The sequence below is a fragment of the Notamacropus eugenii genome, chromosome 4, assembly GCF_028372415.1.
Source record: "Notamacropus eugenii isolate mMacEug1 chromosome 4, mMacEug1.pri_v2, whole genome shotgun sequence".
In the NCBI taxonomy this organism is placed as follows: Eukaryota; Metazoa; Chordata; class Mammalia; order Diprotodontia; family Macropodidae; genus Notamacropus; species Notamacropus eugenii.
The window spans coordinates 82193316-82214842 of NC_092875.1; the positions used below are offsets into that span (position 1 = coordinate 82193316).

A 21527-nucleotide genomic window follows, 5' to 3' on the forward strand; every position below is an offset into this window, starting at 1 on the left:
AATTATAAGGGACTTACTGAAGCTGAACTGTTTACATTCCTAGATGGAAAGATAAATATTTATAACTCTTGAAACTTTTCTCAATATTTGGGCAGTTGGAGGGATTACACACACACATACATACACACACATATATAGACAGAAGGCACAGGATGATTTGAATAGGAAGGGATGATATGTAAATAAATAAAATTAAGGGGTGAGAGGAATATATTGGGAGGAGAAAGGGAAAAATAGAATGGTGCAAATTATCTTTCATAAAAAAGGCAAGAAAAAGTTTTTCCGATGGAAGGGAAAAGGTGGAGGTGAGAGGGAAAAAGTGAAGCTTACTCTCATCACATTTGGTGTAAGGAGGGAATAATGTGCTCAGTCAATTGGGTATGAAAATCTATCTTACACTACAGGAAAGTAGGGGAGAAGGGGATAAATGGTGTGTGTGGGGGTATGACAGAAGGGAGAGCACATGAGAGGAGAGGAGTAATTGGAAATAAACACTTTTAGGGAGAGATAAGGTCAAAAGAGAGAACAGAATAAATGGGGGGACAGGACAGGATGGAGGGAAACATAGGTAGTCTTTCACAAGATGAGTATTATGGAAGTCTTTAGCAAAACTACTCATATATGGCCTATATTGAATTGCTTGCCTGATCAGTGGGGATGGGTGGGGAGGGAGGAAGGGACAGAAGTTAGAACTGAAAGTTTTAGGAGTGAATGTTAAGAATTGTTTTTGCATGTAACTGAGAAATGAGAAATACAGTTAATGGGGTATAGAAATCTATCTTGTCCTACAAGAAAAGAGAGAAGATGGGAAGGGAGATAAGGGAAGGGAAGGGTGTAGTAGAAGGGAGGGTAGATTGGGGGAAAGGGTAATCAGAATGCATTGTGTTTTGAGGTGGGAAAGGGGAGAGATGGGGAGAAAATTTGAAACTCAAAATCTTGTGGAAATGAATGTTGAAAACTAAAAATAAATAGAGAAAAATAAAAAAAATAATGAAGTGAGCAGAACCAGGAGAACATGAGTACACAGTTATAGCAATGTTGTAAGTACGATCAGCTTCAAGACTTAACTAATCTGATCAAGATAATTATAGGTGGTAAATCCAAAGGACATATGATGAAAAATGCTTTCGATCTTCAGGGAGAGAACTGATGAACTCTGAATGCGAATTGAAGTATTCTTTTTAAGAATTATTTTTATTGTTTTACTTTTTTTTTTGCAACATGGCTAAATATCTTTTTGCATGACTTCACTTATATACATCTATATCAGGTGCTTTCCTTCTCAAGGAGAGAGGAGGAATTAGAGGAAAGGAGAGAATTTGAAACTCAAACTTTTTTAAAATATTAAAAAAAATTTTGCATGTAATTAGAAAATATTTAACAAAACAAGTAAAAGCAATTTAAGAAAAGAAAAAGGTTAGATCTAACATTGAAATTTGATAAAGATAAATGTAATGTTTTCATTTGTACTAAAAGAAATTAACTTTACATTGATATAATGAATGAAGTAGAGCCAACAATAGCTTTTGAAAAAAAGACGAAAGAGTTTTCAGTAACTTAACATTTAGTATGAGTCCACAGTGGAATATGATAACCAAAATCTAAAGTAATCTTAGGTTACATGTTGAGGGCTTTGATTCAATCAGCATTTGAATGTTTCAAAAAATAATTATAATTTTGTTAAAGATAAAAACACTGAAGAATTAACGATTCTAGCCTTCTCTGTAGGTTGGTTAGTTGTTGTCCATTTTCAAAGAGGACCAAAATGACATCACCATGATAAAGTGAAGTCTCGGTATGTCCAACTGGCTGATCAGACCAACAAGAGCTCGAAATGTTCTATCATAGGTTGGTCACAGATAATCTCTGTGAATATTTGGGGGGACTCTCCAAATTTGTGCATCTTACTTTTGCTTTGTGCTGTCTCAATTCTGCTTTGTTCAAAGAACACAGCACTCTTTCTGATATGGGCACACCATACTGAGTGGTCCTGTGCCAGTGTCTCCCATGTTGCACTGTCAAATCCAAAGTTCTTGAGAGAGACCTTGAGAGTGTCCTTTGTATCACTTTTTCTGACCACCATGTGATCACCTGCCCATGTGAGTTCTCCATAAAACAGTTTTTTTGGAGAGCATACATTTTGCATTCTGACAATGTGGCCAGCCCATCAGAGTTGAGCTCTGTGAAGCACAGTTTGAATGTTTGGCAGTTCAGCTCGAACAAGGCCTTCAGTGTCTGGTACTTTATCCTGCCAGCTGATCCTCAGAATCTTCCTAAGACAGTTCAAATGGAAGTGATTCAGTTTCCTGGCATGGTTCTGGTAGACTGTCCTTGTTTCACAAGGACAATGCCTCTGTAGACCTTCAGTTTGGTAGTCAGTCTAATATCTCTTCTCTCCCAAACTTTTCTTCTCAGCCTTCCAAACACTGAGCTAGATCTGGCAATGTGTGCATCAACCATATTGTCAATGTATACATCCCTGGGAAGTACACTACCAAGGTAAGTAAACATATCCACAGCATTCAAAGCTTGTCCATTTGTTGTAACTGATGCTTCCACATATGGGTGGTGTGGTGATGGCTGATGGAGCACCTGTGTTTTCTTGGTGTTAATTATTAGACCAAAATTAGCACAGGCAACAGAGAATTGGTCCATACTTTGTTGCATCTCAGCTTCAGAGGCTACATAGAGGCCCCAGTCATCTGTAGACAGAAAATAATGCACCAACACTCTCTCCACTTTGATCTTGGTTTTTAGCCTTTTCAAATTGAGGAATTTACCATCACTATGGTAGCTGACCTTGATGCTGTGTTCATTTTCATTGACAGCATTTGACAACATGGCTGAAAACATCATGCTAAAAGGCATAGGAGCAAGCACAGAGCCCTGTTTAATTAGTGACTGGGAAAGCACAAGAGCATTGTCCACTATCCAAAATCTGGGCAAACATGCCATCATGAAATTGACGTACAATGCTGATGAACTTCTCTGGGTAGCCAAATTTTGACATAATTTTCCATAAGCCCTCATGACTACCAGTGTCAAAAGCCTTGGTCAGATCTACAAACATTGTGTACAGACCTCAGTTCTGCTCCTGGCATTTCTCCTGGAGTTGGAAGGTAGCAAACACCATATTGATTGTTCCTTGGCCTTTTCTGAAGTCACACTGACTACCAGGTATATGACCATCTTCCAGGTGAAAGTTCAGACTATTAAAGAGGACTCTAGCAAGGATTTTGCCAGCAATGATTAAGAGAGAGTCTCCCCTGTGATTTTCACAGGAGATTCTATTCCCTTTACCTTTATAGGGGATAACTTCCTCTTACCTGGAAAATTTCAGTCAGTTTTTGTATGAGCAATGGTTCCCCTACCTTGTAAATCTCAGCTGGAATAGAATCAATACCAGGTGCTTTGCCATATGAAAGGAGCCTAATGGCCCTCAAAACTACTTCTTCAGTTGGAAGTTCAGCTAAGGAGGGATTGACTTCAACCTGAGGTAAATGATCAATGGTCTCAGAATTGATTGATGAACACTATGGAAGTGTTCAGCCCATCTCTTTAGGATTATGTCCTTATCACTAATCAATATGGGTCCATCAGCACTGAGTAGTGATGCATCATAGGTTTTTGGTCCATAAATAGCTCTCAGGGAATCATAAAAGCACTTTGGATTGTTACTATCAGCATAAAACTGAATTTCATCTGCCTTCTTACTGAGCCAGGAATCCTGCATCTCTCTAAGATTTGTTTTTGATGGAATTAAATGCTGCCTTCTTAGAGATGGATGAACTATTCTGGTGGTAAATCCTTTGGAGTTCTCATTTTTCATTTAACAGCTTCTGACTTTCCCCATCATTTTCATCAAATCAGTCTTGGTGTTACTGAATGTTCTGACCCAAAAGGGCAAATGCAGTGCTATACACCAAATCTCTGAAAGCTGCCTACTCCTTTTCTGCTCTGTTGTTGTCAACTATGTGTTGGCTCAACTTTCCCTCCAAGTCAGCAAAAAACTGTTCACGCTCAAAGAAGTGCTGTAACCTGTTGACACTGATTCTTCTGGTAGTCATTTTGCCTTGGGGGTGGCACTTTTGATGAATGTGAGAATCTAGTTGGAAAGAATAAGTCTATGATCAGTCCAGCACTCTGCACCACACATTGCCTTTGTCACTCTCACATCTTGTCTATTTCTTCTCCTTACAATCACATAGTCTATTAAATGCCAATGTTTGCTGAGAGGGTGCATCCATGAAGTTTTACTGTGTTTAGGTAAACGAAAAACAGTGTTGGTGATAAGAAGGTCATGCGATGCACAAGTCTTTAGCACCAAATAACTACTGCTGTTGCTATTTCCAACTCTATTCCTCCCTAGCACTCCCTGCCAAGTCTGCTAGTCTGAGCCCACTCTAGCATTAAAGTCATGTAGAATTATAAGCTTGTCCTCTTTTGGCACATTGACAATAAGGGTCTCTAGGTCTTCATAAATTTTTCTTTGACCTCATCAAGGTTCATCATGTTGGGAGCATGGGCAGTGATGTTGGTGGCATGGTGTTTTCCTGTGAATGGCAATTGCATTGTCATGACCCTGTCATTCACTCCTTTTGGCAGGCATACCAGCTTGCTGACTAGATTAGTTTTGATTGCAAAACCCGCCTCAACTTCACAGCACTCCCCTTCACTGTGCCCACTGCAGAAAAATGTGCATTCAGCTTCAACTTCAACAAGTTGACCTTCATCTGACAACCTTTTTTCACTCAGGGCTGATATTTGGAGGTCCCTTCAACAAGAGCAGTTTGTTTTTCATGTCTACTGGATTTTGTGTAGTCTTTAAGTGTGTGCATGTTCCATGTGCCGATGGTGCTTTGCAGATGTTTTTGTACATTTTGTACATTTTTTTGTGTTTCAACTGCATAGTGGGATACCTCACCTGCTGCAGTAATCAGGCCAGGGTTGGGTAAGCAGACAATGTTTAGGGCACCTTTTTTTAACCCCCTTCCTCACACCAGGAGGCGAGCAGTGCAATCCTTAAAAGTCTGCTGAGACGCCCAGGGGGCTGCCGAGTCCCACTGTTGCTTCCAGTAAGAAACGACCTTATGGCCTGGGCCACCTGTGTGCAGGCTTGTGACTATGGTTTCCAATGTATCTGCTGCTGCTGCTTCATCATTTGCCTGTCCCCTCAGGACTCTGAGGCATAATAGTAAAATGGTATGGGTAATGTCTTTTGATTCATGTGTAAATTGGATTTAAGTGAGGCAAAGTTGCATGAAGTTGTCAGCCTCACTCTCTCCTCCAGAGCCATCATAATTCAGTGACAGGACAGATCCAAGGCAGCTGGCAATGGCTAAGGCTGCAGTGGATGACCTTGGCATCTTTGGTGTCTAACCAAGCTCTAAGCACTCCACATTGCCTGCTTCAGCTGGCTTCATGGCCATTGGAACAAATTATTCTCATCTGCCCATTCCACCAGAGGAAGTCTTCACATGCTTGGGGTAGGCAACCTCTTAAGTCACCAATGGGTTTGAGACCCCTTGCTTACCCTCTACAATTTGGAGAGGTTTGACCCGTCTGCTGAAGTGGTTTACCGGGGTGTCGCCACTGTGCATGCTGCAGCTTCTTGGAGCCACAGGTGAGAGTTTGGTGGAACATGTGAACACCAAAGGTGAAAAGAGCCCCCAAAAGGGCTTGGCAGCCATCACACCAACGTACTGATCCTCCCTGAACACATCCTACAATCCCCTCTGTAGGTAAGCAATGGATGAACCCATTAATTGAGACAAGATCAAACTCACTTCTTACCAAATGGTGGAAACATACCCCTCATAGCAAGTTTCCTTCCTTTGAGTCATCAACATCAGGTAACCAAGAAGGCAAGAGAAAGAATAAGATTTAAGTAGATGGGGATCAGTCTGACATAGTCAGAAGGATGAAAATACAGAGGCAGTTGACTTGGAAGACTGACTTTCTGAGGCCTACCATCCTAGTGTCCATCACTGATGGCCATATAAATTTAGAGTAGGCAGATTAGGATATAATTAGTTTCCTCCTTTTCCTCTTAGTCCCAGGGGCAGACTCTGCCTAGTGTCTTGAGGAGGAATCACCTAAAGAGATGAACAGAGTTGAAATAAAAAATTACATGGAGTGTATAAATAAATTTAGGAATTACCTTTTAAAACCAGTAAAAGAGAAATAGTTAGAGGGTGAGAATTAGAGAGTGAAAGCCAAGTTGTTTCTATCAAAAATTAAGATGGAAGATCCATAATAATTGAAAACAAAGGAAATTATTAGACTCGTTTGTCCAGTTATATGCCAACAAAACTATTGAATGAATGATGTAATTGATGAATAATTACAAAAATATAAGTAACTGCAGAGATGAAGAGAGGTATAGATCATTTAAATAATGCCAAAAAAGAGCAATTGAACAAGGCATCATCAAAATTCTAAAGACTAGGACAGAACTACAGGATCAGGTGGATTTATATGTACATTTCAGAATTATCTTGGATCATTTTATTGATTGGAACAGCTAAGACATTCACAACTGATTATCTTTACAATATTGTTACTGTTTACAGTGTTCTGCTAGTTCTGCTCACTTCACTTTGCATAAGTTTATATGAATCTTCCCATGTTTTTCTTAAACCAGCAAACTCATAATTTCTTATAGAAGCATAGTATCCCATCACAATCATATAGCACAACTTGTTAAGCCATTCCCCCAACTGAAAGGCATCCTTTCCATGTCTAATTCTTTGCTACTACAAAAAGATCTGCTATAAATATTTGTGCACATATAGGTCTTTTTAGAGTACAGACCTAGTAATGATATTGTTGGATCAAAGGGTGTGCACCTTTTTTACAGCTAAGGAGCTGTATCACTGGAAGAAAATCAGGAGAAAATCTTGGATCTCATTTAAGGGGAAACTCTCCAAAGTCTCTGGTGTAGCAAGTTGGAGATAGGGATATGATGCAGAATGCCAGCTCTACTTATGTATTCTCGGGGTCTTTTCATTTAGCAACCTGAAGTTTGGTGGCCCCTTCCAAAGTTGGAAGTCCCTGAAGAGTCTCAAAAGTTTGAAATCTTGAAGAAGACTGGAATTCTCCCGTTTTAGACAACTCCTCTCTGTTCCCCATATAGAGCAGGGTATTCATCTCCATCAATGAGGAGAGAGTCCCATACCAACAGGCTTTGGGACAGGCATTACATACACACTGTGGTGGTAAGAATAGGAAAAGAAAAGAAGGGAACCCCTTCAACACCTCCTCAGTGTTTTTTTTTATTTTTTTTGTTTACTCTGGATGTGACTGGTCTAAGAATGCCAGTACTTTTCCAGAAAGCCATGCTACTCAATAATATCTTTGGAAATAATTACATAGAATTATGTAGAAACCTGTAGAAACAAAAGACAATATACTTTATGTTCAAGTGCTCCATATCAATAGCAAAACTCCCACTGCCCAAACAAAGGTTTTGAACTCTATGAAGAGTAGTTAACAAAGTTTATGCCTTTCTTTGGGAGTAGTGATATGAGAGGTAAACGATTTCTAAATTTTTTTTAAAAAATTTGAATATCTTTAAAGTTATTTATTTTGTATCTTTTTTTTTTTTACAATATGTAAATTTCTCCCAGTATCCTTCCCTTTCACAGAGAGCCATACCATACAACAAAGAATATCTGTAAGGAAAAAAAATATAGGAAGAGAAAAAAAATAGTAAACATGATCAGTTTATGAAGAACAGTCTGAAAAAATATACATTGTTCCACAATTGTGAACTTTCCACCTCTACAAAGGATGGAAGGATGAGTCTTCTCACATCTCTTCTTTGGGGTCATTTTGTTTTTTGGAGATGAGGGGGTTCTTGCAACATTCACTAATTGTATTTTTTTTTTTAATTTTCAGGAGCAGGTATAGAAGTACAGAGATGAGTCGAAGAAAGGGAGGATAGATTAGTAGGAGACTGAGGGGGATCAAGATGGAAGGAGGGAGAGGGGAAAAAGAGAAGAGGAAGGGGAGAAGAAGGAGCTGATGTGGAACTAAGAGGGCCAGAGGGGCCCTCTCTTGGTCGAACTGGGCAGGCTGGGGGCCGAGGCTCAACCATGGTCAGGCCCCTCACTGGGCTTCCTCTTGAGTGGGCACGAGCCTTCCCTACAACAGACGTCTGACCAGAATTGCACCCTCAGACCCTAGCCCCAGAGTCCACCTAGTCCCTACTCCCTTCTCTGGCCGGTGCCACTACTCACAACAGCGACTGCCTTGTTGGGGAGGATGCGCAGGGCATCCCCTCTAGAAGGGGACAGAGGGACTGAGCTAAGTTGTGTATTCAGAGGATCCAAAGTACTGGAAGGGGAGGGGCTAAGAGAAAAGGAGGTAGAAGCAAAGTCCCGTAGGGAGGGGGCGGAGAGAAGGAGCAGGCCTGGGGTGGGGCCATGACTAGATAGGAAAGGAGAGTGGGTGTGGTTAGTGAGAGAGGCGGAGCCCGCGACTTGAGCTGAATTCTAAGCAGGATCTGGAGTACCTTTTGTGCCCGCTTTCCACTGTCTCTGAATTTCTGGGTCCCTGCAGCTAACCTGCCTTTGAGACTGCGCTGGCAGCAGAGTCCCTTCCTTCTACAGAGCGATTCCCCAAACAGAAGCCTCCAGGCCTGGACACGATCCCTCAAGTGTTTATGAGGATGAAGCCTTGACTCGTCCATCCCTTCGGCGGACTCATCCCCTCTGGAAACTCAGAGATCCAGAGATAGGCCATCTGAAATCACCCCAGGTAAGTGCTAGGTTTGTTTCCTGCCCTCCCCCCTTACCCCCAACATCTCCAGCATATACACCTTTCCGTGTAAGACCTCATACTAGTTTGTTCCCACCCCTCCCCCAGCTAACACTGCCTCCCCAGGACTCAGAGAAGTGTGTCCTGTCTTTCAGAGATTACTTGGGAATGTGTCTCCCCCCATAGGACATATGGGTCAGTTCTCCCCTGCCTCATTCCTCTTTATCTCCCTTGGGCATATGTAGCAGCCTGTCACTCTGTAACTCACATGATTGACCTTCCAGGGGTCCCATGGATCAGCCCCACCTCTGCAACAGCTCCTGTAGGTATTCTGTTGAGTGGTCAGCAAGCAGGCATGTAAAAGATCTTCTCCATTTGGAGACTCGGGGGCATCTTGCCAGAATAAAGTCAAGGAATACTTCTTGGTCTCATTGTCTGTCCTGAATCTTCCCTTCTTTCACTCTTTTGAGTCCCAGGCACTGCTGTGTTCTACTTGGTCACCATCCATTCTCTCAGTAGGGTTTCAGTCCTCCAAAACCACTTGCTGAAAGATTTGCATGCTATTGGCTTCAATTCACCCCTAGGATATTCTAGTGAACCTCAGTCTATACCTGTTGCCTCCACTCCCACTTGTCTCTCTCTCTTCTTAAATGCCCTCCAATCTAGTTTCTAAAGTCATTCAATTGAAACTGCTCTCTTCAAAGTGACCAATGATCTTTTAACTGATAAATCTAATAACCTTTTCTCTATCTCTCTCCTTTATGTCTCTGTAGTCTTTGACATTGTCAGTCATTTTTCTTCCCATTACTCCATTCGTCACCTGTATGTTAATGTTAGAAACATGTCTAAAATGGAATTTGTTATACTCTCCTCTCCATCTCTCCTGCACTCGTCTTTTCTCCCAAATTCCTTATTTCTGTTAAGTTTACACCTTCTATTTCACTCAGGGTTGCAACCTCACAGTCATCTTTGAGTCTTCGTTTTCAAAACCTTGCCTTCCATTTCTACTGAGTTGTCATTATTTGTTTTTTTCCTATTTACATCCCCAGAATTTGTCACAGTACTTTATTCATAAAAGGGGCCTATAGCCTTATTCATTCGTTCATTCCTTCATGTATACCTTGATGATTTTATCTTTACTGGAAAATTTGAGGAGGGACAAAATATTTTCAGCTGGGAGATCAAAAAATGGCACCTGAAATAGTTCTTGTAAAAAGAGAAGTGTTATAGAAGATGAAAGGAGAATGTTTAAGGTCTAAGGGTGCTGCTTGGATAAATGCACAGAGGTGAGAGATGGCATGAAGACTGGGGAATAGCTAATAGCATAGGTTGGTCGCATGAGTGTGTAAAGCAGCATCATGTGAAATAAGACTAGAATGGGAGGGTGTTCCCAAACTGTGGAGGATCTTGAATGCCAGGCAAAGCAGTCTGTATTTTTAAACAGTAGGTGCTCTGCAAAGTTTTGAACAGAAATGTGATATATTCAGATCTGTGCATCATTAGTCAGTCAACAAACGTTAATTTAGTGCCTGTGATATGCCTGTGCTAAGTACTAGGGACATAGAGAAAGACAAAAACAATCTCTATCCTCAAAAAACTCACTTTCTAATAGGGGAGACAGCATGTAAATACCTAGGGATACACAAAATGTATAGACAGAATGAATAGAAAGCATTCTCAGAGAGGTGGCATGGAAACAAACAGAGTTTTGTCAAGATAACTTGCTGGTCATAGCAAACACTCTTTTTCCACAATCCAAAAAACAGCTTTACACCTGGACATCATCAGGTAGTCAATATCAAAATCAGACTAATTATATCCTGTACAGCTGGAGGTGGAGAAGCTCCATACAACTCCATACAAGATCTGGAACTGACTGTGGCTCAGATCATGAGCTTCTTATTGTAAAATTCAGACTTAAATTTTAAAAAGTAGAGAAAATCATCAGACGGTAGAGGTACAGATATAACCTAAATAATTTCCCTTATGAATATGATGAAAGTGATAAGTAGATTTCAGTGATAAGATAAGTTAAAGTACCTGAAGAACACTGGACAGAGTTTGCAGTATTGTATTGAAGACATCCTCAAGAACAACAAAATTCAAATAAAAAGAAAAGCGAGAAAGCAAAGTGACTGCCTGATGGGACTTTACAAACAGCTGATACACTATAGGTTTGGGGCCCAATAATAGCCTCTAGGGCACCATAAAAGCTCTTTGGATTGTTACTATCAGCATAAAACTGAATTTCATCTGGCTTCTTACTGAACCAAGAATCCTTCATCTCTCTAAATTTTGCTGGTACTTTATCCTTGATGGAATTAAATGTTGCTTTCTTAGAGATAGATGAATTATCCTGCTGTTAAGCCCTTTGGAGTTCTCATCTTTCATTTAGCAGCTTCTGAATTTTCCCATCATTTTTATCAAACCACTGTTGTTATTTGCAAGTGTTCTGACCCAGATGAGCAAATGCAGTGCTGTACACCAAATCCCTGAAAGCTGCTCACTCCTTTTCTGCTCCACTGTTGCCAACTGTGGATTGACTCAACTCCTCTCCAATTTAGCAGCAAACTGTTCCCTCTCAGAGAATAGCTCTTATCTGTTGATGTTAATTCTCCTGGTAAGCATTTTTCCTTGGGGCTACTGCTTTTGCTGTATCTATTTAGCTTGGAAAAGATAAGTTTACGTTCAGTTAAGCACTCTGCAGCACGCATTGCCTACTTCACTCTTGCATCCTATCTGTCTCTTCTCCTTGCAATCACATAGTGTATTAAATGCCAGTGTTTGCTGCAAGGGTGCATCCATGAAGTTTTATTGCATTTAGGTAAATGGAAGACAGTATTAGTGATGAGAAGGTCATGAGATGTATACATCTTCAGCAGCAAATGACCATTGCTGTTGCTGTTTCCAGCTCCATTCCTCCTTAGAACTTCCTGACAAGTCTGATAGTCTGAGCCTACTCTAGCATTAAAGTTATTCAGAATTATAAGCTTGAACTCTTTTTGGCGTACTGATGATAAGAGTCTCCAGGTCTTCATAAAAATTTTCTTTGACTTCATCAGAGTTTGTCATGGTGGGAAGATAGGCACTGATGATGGTGGAGTGATGTTTTCCTCCAAGTGCCAATTACATTGTCATGAATCTGTCATTTACTCCTTTTGGTAGGCGTACAAACTTGTTGAGTAGACTAGTTTTGATTTCAAAACCTTCACCAACTTCACAGTGCTCCCCTTTACTGTGGTCACATTGATTAATGATAAGGACATAATCCAAGAGAATTGGACTGAATGCTTCTATAATGTTCCCAACTGACAATCATCAAGCAATGCTAAAGCCATTGACCATTTGCCTCTGGTTGAAGTCAATCCCTCCCCAGCTGAAGTTCCAACTGAAGAAGAGGTTTTGAATGCCATTAGCCTCCTTTTGTGTGGCTAAGCATCTGGTGATGATTCTGTTCCAGCTGAGATTTACAAGGTGGGGGTTCCATTGCTCATATAAAAGTTGATTGAAATTTTTCAGGTCATATGGCAAGAGGAGGTTATTCCCTTGGAGTTCAGGGACACCTGCATTGTCCATTTGTATAAGGTTAAAGGAAATAGATTGTTCCGTGACAATGATAGGAGGGTCTCTCTCCCTGTCATTTCTGGTAAGATTTTTGCCAGAGTCCTACTTAACAGAATCATCCTTCACCGGGAAGATGGTCATCCACTTGATAGCCAGTGTGACTTCAGAAAGGGCCGAGGAACACTCAATATGGTATTTGCTGCCTGACAATTCCAAGAGATATGCCAGGAGCAGAACAGAGGTCTGTACACAATGTTTGTACATCTGACTAAGAACTTTGATGAAGTCTGTTGTGAGGGCTAATGGGAAATTTCATCAAAATTTGACTGCCAAAAAAAATTCATCAACATTGTACATCAATTTCATGATAACATGCTTGGTCAGGTTCTGGATGATGGACAATGCTCTCACACTTTCCTCCAGTCTCCAGTTGAGTGAAATAGGGGTGTGTGTTTTCTCCCATGCTTTTTAATATGATGGCAAATGCCTTCAATGAGGACAAAAGCATCAGTCAGCTACCATACTAATAGATGAGGAAAGATGGAAAGAAAAAATAAAAGGAGAAAGGGAAAGAGCCAACTGAATGCAGAATTCCAGAAAATATTTCCCAATTGATAAATGGTCAAAGGATATGAACAGGCAGTTTTCAGAGGAAGAAATTAAAGCTATCTATAATCATATGAAAAAATGCTCTAAATCACTATTGATTAGAGAGATGCAAATCCAAAACAACTCTGAGGTACCACGTCATACCTATCAGATTGGCAAACATGACAAAACAGGAAGATGATAAATGTTGGGGAGGATGTGGGACAGTTGGAACACTAATTCATTGTTGGTGGAGATGTGAGTTGACCCACCCATTCTGGAGAGCAATTTGGAACTATGCCCAAAGGGTTACAAAAATATGCACATCCTTTGTAACAACAATATTGCATCTAGGACTGTATCCCCAAGAGATCATAAAAGTGGGAAAGGGTTCCACATGTTAAAAAATATTTATAGCAGCATCTTTGTGGTGGCCCCAAACCAGAAATCAAGGGGATGCCCATCAATTGGGGAATGGCTGAATAAATTATGGTATATGAATGCAATGGAATACTATTGTGCTATAAGAAAAGATGAACAGGAAAACTTCAGAGAGGCCTGGAAAGACTTATATGATCTGATACTGAGCGAAAGGAGCAGAACCAGGAGAACTTTGTGCACAGCTAAACAACAGTGTGTGAGAGTTTTTTCTGGTAGACTTGGAACTTCATTGCAATGCAAGGACTTAAAAAAAATTCCCAATAGTCTTTTAAGGCAAAATGCCTTCCACATCCAGAGAAAGAACTATGGAATTCAATCACAGAATGTAGCAGATCATTTTTTTTTGTGTATTACATTTTGGTTTGTTATATGATTTCTTCCATTCATTTTAATTCTTCTATGCAGCATGACTATGGTGAAAATGTATTTAATAGGAATGTATGTGTAGAACCTATATAAAATTGTATGCCATCTCAAGGAGGGAGGAGAGAAGGAGGGGAAAAAAATCTAAGTTATATGGTAGTGATTGTAGAACACTGAAAATAAGTAAAATTAATAATTAAAAAAAATTCCAGAGAATAGCAATGAGAGATAAGGAGCAATGCTAAGAAATAGAAGGAAACAACAGAAGGGAAAGAAATCTATTAAAGAAAATCAGAGCTATCAAAGGAAATGTTTCATCCAAAAATAGGCCTGATAAAAAACAAAAATAGTAGGGACTTAACAGAAACAGAAGAGAGTAAGAAAAAGAGGTAAGCACATAGAGACAAGAACTATATTAGAAAGATCTTTTTTTTTTATTTCTTAAATTTATTTATTTAAGTTTTCAACATTCATTTCAAAAAATTTTGGGATTACAAATTTTCTCCCCATTTCTCCCCACCCCAAAAACACCAAGCATTCTAATTACCCCTATCACCAATCTGACCTCCCTTCCCTTATCCTCATCTTCTCTTTTGTCCTGTAGGGCAAGATAACTTTCTATACCCCATTACCTGTATTTCTTATTTCCTAGTTGCAAGAATAATACTCAACAATTGTTCCTAAAACTTTGAGTTCCAACTTCACTTCATCCCTCCCTCCCCACTCATTCCCTTTGGGAAGGCAAGCAATTCAATGTAGGCCATATCTGTGAAGTTTTGCAAATGACTTCCATAACAGATGTGTTGTGTAAGACTAACTATATTTCCCTCCATCCTGTCCTGCCCCTCATTTATTCTATTCTCTCTTTTGATCCTGTCTCTCCCCAAGAGTGTTGACTTCTAATTGCTCCCTCCTCCCATTGCCCTCACTTCCATCATCCCCTCCACCCTTCTTATCCTCTTCTCCCCCACTTTCCTGTATTGTAAGATAAGTTTTCATACCAAAATGAGTGTGCATTTTATTCCTTCCTTTAGTCAAATGTGATGAGAGTAAGCTTCATGTTTTTTCTCTCACCTCCCTACTTTGTCCCTCCTCTGCAAAGTCATTTACTTGCCTCTCTTATGAGAGATAATTTGCCCCCTTCCATTTCTCCCTCTCTCCTCCCAATATATTTCTCTCTCACTGCTTAATTTCATTTTTTAAAGATATGATCCCATCCTATTCTATCCACCCTGTGCTGTGTGTGTGTGTGTGTGTGTGTGTGTGTGTGTGTGTAATCCCATCAACTACCCAGATACACAAAAAACTTTTCAAGAGTTACAAATATTGTCTTTCTATGTAGGAATGTAAATAGTTCAACTTTAGTAAGTCCCTTTTGATTTCTCTTTGCTGTTTTCCTTTTCATGCTTCTCTTGATTCTTGTGTTTGAAAATCAAATTTTCTTTTCAGCTCTGGTCTTTTCATCAAGAATGCTTGAAAGTCCTGTATTTCATTGAAAGACCAATTTTTCCCCTGAAGTATTATACTCAGTTTTGCTGGGTAGGTGATTCTTGGTTTTACTCCTAGTTCCTCTGACTTCTGGAATATCATATTCCACCCTTCAGTCCATTAATGTAGAAGCTGCTAGATCTTGTGTTATCCTTATTGTATTTCCATGATACTTGAATTATTTCTTTCTGGCTGCTTGCAATATTTTCTCCTTGATCTGGGAACTCTGGAATTTGGCCACAATGTTCCTAGGAGTTTCTCTTTTTGGATCTCTTTGAGGAGGTGATTGGTAGATTCTACCAATATTTATTTTGCCCCCTGGTTCTAGAATATCAGGTCAGTTTTCCTTGATAATTTCATGAGAGATGATGTCTAGGATCTTTTTTTGATCATGGCTTTCAGGTAATCCCACAATTTTTAAATTGTCTCTCCTGGATCTATTTTCCAGATCAGTTGCTTTTCCAATGAGATATTTCACATTATCTTCCATTTTTTCGTTCTTGTGGTTTTGTTTTGTGATTTCTTGGTTTCTCATAAAGTCATTAGCCTCCATCTGTTCCATTCTAATTTTTAAGGAACTATTTTCTTCAGTGAGCTTTTGAATCTCCTTTCCTATTTGGCTAATTCTGATTTTTAAAGCATTCTTCTCCTCTTTGGCTTTTTGAACCTCTTTTGCCAATTGAGTTAGCCTAGTTTTCAAGGTGTTATTTTCTTCAGCATTTTTGTGGGTCTCCTTTAGTAAGGTGTTGACCCATTTTTCATGCTTTTCTTGCATCTCTTTCATTTCTCTTCCCAATTTTTCCTTCACCTCTCTTACTTGATTTTCAAAATCCTTTTTGAGCTCTTCAATGGCCTGAGCCCATTGAATATTTATTTTGGATGTCTGGGATACAGAAGCCTTGACTTTTATGTCTTTCCCTGATGGTAAGCATTGTTCTTCCTCATCTGAAAGGATGGGAGAAGATATCTGTTCACCAAGAAAGTAACCTTCTATAGTCTTATTTTTTTTCCCTTTTGTGGGCATTTTCCCAAGCAGTTATTTGACTTTTGGGTCCTTTGTCAGGAGTAGGGTATACTCTGGGGATCTGTAAGATATCAGTTCCTCCAAGGTGGCACAGTCAAGTGTGCACACTGATCTGGAAGCAGGAAGAGATTTTTGTTTCCAGAATCTTAGCAGTTACCTCTCCACAGCCACCTGGCCTCCAGTTCCACCAAGTCAGAACTGTGGGCTGATTTTCAGAGAAGCTGGATGGGTAGGGCTGCCATTCAGTGTAAGACAAAGACCAACTCTCTCAGGGGCTTTACAAAGGGCTGAGGTAAGACTCAGCTCCTTAGTGCCCCCAGGGATTTTATGATCCAACAATGTATGCAGGCTGATGAAGGGGCTTGTGAGAACTGCTACTGCCTGCTCGATTTGGCCTTTGAGGGCCGCTGCCTGAGGCTGGCGCCATGGAAAGCCCTTCTTGCTTTCTGGCCAGCTGGAAAAACCCCATCACTGACCTTTGGGACCTGTGGTTTGAGGGATCTGCGGACCCGCCACTGCTGCAACTGGGGATTCCAAGACTGGAGATTCCGCCCCCAAGGGCTGTTTGCTGAGCTGTGTGCCGCGGCCAAGGCTGGGCTGGGCTAGGCTCCACTCTGCTCCCAGTGCCACTGACATTTCCCGTGGGCCTTTCAGTTCACCCTGGGCTGGAAATCTCCTCCACTCTGTTGTTCTCCACTTCTGCTGCTCCAAAATTTGTTGAGAGTTCCTCTCTACAGGTATTTTATGGATGTGTAGGAAGACCCTGCATATGTGTGTCTTTCTACTCTGCCATCTTGGCTCCACCCCTCTAGAAAGATCTTTAACATGACTCACCACCATGGTGATATAGTTATTGATCTAGAGCCAGATGTCCTGGAGAATGAAGTCAAGTAGATCTTAGGAAGCATTGCTAACAATAAGGCTAGTGCAGGTGACAGAATTCCAGCTGAGTTTTTTTTTTAAATCCTAAAAGATGAAGCTAAACAATGAACATGAAAGTTGCACTCAATATGTCAGCAAATTTGGAAAATTTAACAGTGGCTGCTGGATTGGAAAAGATGAAATTATGTACCAATCTCAAAGAAGGGCAATATCAAAGAATGTTTGAATTACCAAAAAATTGCACTCATTTCATGTGCAAGCAAGGCTATGCTTAAGATTCTTGTAAGCACATCTTCAGTAATATGTGAATTATGAATTACCAGAAGGGCAAGTTCAAACCTGGGAAGGAGAGACACATTGGGATGAGCCCAAACACTGTCTGCATGGCAGTTACTGGATGGGTAACCAAGAAAAGTGGACTGCTGCTCTCGGCCTACAGACAGTGGGGAATTGAACGACTGATCTGGGGTACAGTCCTAGGTGACAGTGCTGGGGCGAGGAGGAGTGTTTGCATGGCAGAATTCTTGGTGGTTGTGGAGAGGGAATCCTGCTCACAGTTCCAGGGCAGAAAAAAGTGCTTGTGGTTACTCACAGACCAGAGGGCCATCCAGCAAAGGAGTACTGGGTCTTTTTAGGGGATCAGTTTGATGTCACTGGAATGTAAGTTCCTTGAAGGCATATGGTTTCCTTTTTTTCTTTGTATCCCTAGCATCAAGCACAGAGCTTGGCATTCCTCAAGCACAACAGACTTCCTTGAGGAAACTGCAATTAGAACTGCAATTAGCAATTTGAACTGGATTTCTAAACTTGACTCATTGCAGATGAGCTGAATTTCTGAACAAAGTTAAGAGACAAAGAGCCATGAATTAGACAATCACAGAACATTCCTGTCATATACACTGGTCCTCTTATGTCACAGAATTCAATGGGCCCTCATGTCCCTGTCACAGATATTGTCCCACTTCCCCATTAAAATAATTTTTCCTCCCATCCTCATTTCCCTACCACAGTCACTAACCTCTCTTCCTCCTTCCATGTGTTCTCTCTCAGGTGTGATGGAAATTCTCAGTTCTTTAGGAGCCCGTCTCTCTAATTCTCTCATTGCTGTCTTCCTTCTTCACATGATGCCCAAAGTGGTCTTAGGTAAGTATTTGCTTCTGTTTATTTGGTTTCTTCTGGCCTGGAACAGGAACTTTGAAGACTGACGGTTGAGTATATATAGATTCTGTCCTACCCTACTCTCCATGTTCTCCTGAGTCATACACTTGATATTCTCCTAGTCCTTTCTTGAGGTTTTCTCAACTTCCCAATGCTCTCTTTGCTAGGGCTTTCTCATTATCTTCATACTCTATCCCCTCCTTCCTTACTTCTCTCTCTCTGAAATCTCTCACCATACTTCCTCCCCATCCTACTTCAAATTTCCTTTCTTTTGTCCCTTTTAACATCCTGAACTCTGACCCTATCTTCCATTTGTTGTTCTCCTCTTTAACCTCTTATCTTCTCTTTCTGCCTGATTGAACAGGGCAGTTCTCAGTGATTGGACCTGTAGGACCTATCCAGGCCTCACTTGGGGGAGAGGCAGAGTTACCATGTTACCTGTTCCCACCTCAGAGTGCTCAGCACATGGAAGTGGTCTGGTTGCAATCCACTAGGGTGGTACATAATTATCAAAATGGAGAGGATCAGTTTGGAGACCAATCTCCTGATTACCGAGGGAGGACTGAGCTGGTGAGAGATGCTATCACAAGTGGGAATGTCACCCTGAAGATACTGAATGTGAGACTCTTGGATGCAGGAAAGTACACATGTCTTATTGCAGACGGTTTTCGTCAAGAGCAAGCTAATATGGAGCTGAAGGTCTTAGGTGAGGAGCTGGGACTTGTACTGGGCATGGTTATATGCATATATGGATGGGGAGAAACTTCTTTCCTAGTTGAAAGGGACCTCCCAGGCCATCTATTCCAATGCCTCTGTGAATATGAAATGTTCCCCACTTGCCCAGTGGATAGCTATTTTCATTCTTAGCTCCTCACCTGTTGCCTTGCAAATGGAAGATAATTAAAGAATGCTTGTTGAATTTAATAGAGCTTCCAGCCTTTCCTTAAAGACTTCTAAGGAGAAGTCATGTTACTTCCCTGGGGGAGGCAACCTTTTTACTTCTGGATAAATTTCATCCTTAAGAAGTTTTTGCTGACTTCAAACTGAAATCATCCTCTGCAGCTTCAACCCACTGCTACTAGTTCTGTTCCAGGTGGACAATCAGAAGAAGTCTATCCATTTTCCAAAGCCTGGTTCTTCAAACCTGAAAACAATTATTATGCCCTGGCTAAGTCTTCTCTTCTCCAGAATATGATAATCACCAAACTGGAAGAATGAGAATGCTAAACTTTACCAGTTTTGTTTTATAGCATAATCTCAAAGCTGTTCACTATCCTGGTCATCCTCCCCTGGATTCCCTTGGATTATTTGCCAGCTTTGCTCTGGGAATCTCCATATTCTTTCTCTTCCAAAAATTTCAGACTTAACAGACTTGGGTAATGGGACAGAAGGAGCATGATAGGCATTGCTAAGGCTTGGGGAGCACATAAAGGGAGAAATTCCAAGCAGTCTCTTTTGGAAGGTTGGCTAGGAAAAAGGGAGAGAAGGAAAGTGGGAGAAAAGAAAGTGGCAAAGGGAAGGAATTTGGAATTGGTAAGAGGGGGTTGTAAAAGGAGGAACACCATTTTGTTCCTATCCTTTCTCCCCTTCCTCCACACACTAATACTCCTCCCTGGGCTTCTACTTCTTAAGACCATATATATCAAGTACATATAGACAGACTGAAATAAAATGACCAGAGGAGTAGATATGGGGGATGAGGAAGAATAGTGCTTCTCAAACTAATATTGCTTAAGAACATTTTGGGGCTTGATAAATATGGACAATCTATAAACTCTGGTCCCAGGGACCTGGGAGCATGGAATATCCCTATGGTAAGGTGGGTTAGGATCATCGAATGGGAGGACCATGAGGAAAATCAAGACTATTTTGATATCGTATTTTGTGTTGTGACTGAATCACCCTTGACTTGAATCCAAATCACATGAAGATGACTTTAATTTTAGAAGGCAATAAAACAGTGGATTTATTGTCAAAGGACTTCAAGTTCTGGCCTCCTATTTACTATGTGAGTGATCTTAGACTAGTCATTTGGCTTCTACAGGCCTCATTTCCTCATTTGTAATAGGAGAAAGTTGGACTAGTTTGTCTCCAAGGTCCCTTCTTGTTCTATATTTTTAGTAAAGGACCATGATTCAGGGTAGAGTGGATAGGGAACTGTATCCAAAATCAGAAAAGAATTATTTCAAGTCCTACCTCAAGCACTTACTAGTTATATATTACTGGATTAATGATTTTGGATCTCTGTGCCTCAGTTTCCTTATCTGTAAAATTAGAAGGTTGGACTTGATATCTAAATCTATGATCATATGATAAGTATGATCATTTTATATGTAGCTATTCTCTCACCTTATTTTTCTATAATGAGACTGGTTTCATCTCTTTTAATGATTTTAGGATACCATTGAGAAACAGTGAAGGAATCTTTTTCTAAGATTTTTAGCTCACCTCCTTGTCCCATTATGTTCTCACCACTATGAATTGGTAGTGATTAGTGCTCCAGTTGCTTTTAAGCAATTGATATCAATTAAGTCTTTAGAAAGGGATGTTTAGTCAAATATTGCAAGAACATAATTACAAATATTTCCTCCCAACACCTGGAGTTCGATCTTTCCTGTTCCACTTCAGTCCCTGGGGGAAGTCAAATCAAACTTAAAACAGTTTCTACATAGCATAGTTCCCACCAAATTGACTTTCAAAAATGGTATAAGTTATGAATGAATGAGTCTACATCTATCCTACAATTGACCTGGGTCATTTAGGTTCTTTGAGATTTTACCTTTTACTGTATGACTTTTGGCAAATCTTTGCAAGGGTTCTAGCCCCTAGATACTCTGATGGTATCTTTGGGAGTTCACAAGATTGTAATCATCTCCAAGACCCCACCTAATAAAGAAAAGAAAGCACTCTACAGAGACAGAAGCAACAGCACAGTCAGCTCTTCTCAGTTTCAAGGTAGCTCGGAGCAAAAAACAGTCCCAAATCCCTATCCTACCTAGAGGCCTACAGCAGATTTCTTCTTCTGGAACACCAGTTGCAAAAAGGCAAATTTAGATTTGATATACAGAAAAGCTTCCTAAAAAATTAGTCATATCAAAGTGAAAGGGGCATTGTGGGAGATAGTGAGCTATCTCTTCCTGTGAGTCTTTAAGCAAAGATTGGATAAACAATTGAAGGGAGAGTCTTAGAGAAGATTCTGATTTAAGTGTGTGTTGAATAAGATTGGCCTCTGAGTTCCCTCTTATCTCTGAGATCCTCC

General features: G+C 40.5%; 1 protein-coding gene across 4 annotated transcripts in view; it reads left to right on the plus strand.

Moving 5' to 3' along the window:
- Window positions 1–21527, plus strand: part of LOC140500195 (myelin-oligodendrocyte glycoprotein-like) — a 48870-nt gene that overhangs the window by 12270 nt on the left and 15073 nt on the right. For 2 of the 4 annotated variants that reach the window (XR_011965636.1, XM_072602541.1), the window contains exons 3-6: window positions 2416–2499; window positions 8563–8760; window positions 18161–18253; window positions 18633–18974. Coding sequence is in view for 3 of the 4 variants with exons in the window: in XM_072602541.1 (XP_072458642.1) it covers window positions 18166–18253; window positions 18633–18974 (430 nt within the window). In the remaining variant the exon portion in view is untranslated. The other 2 variants (XM_072602543.1, XM_072602542.1) reach the window with 2 other exon arrangements.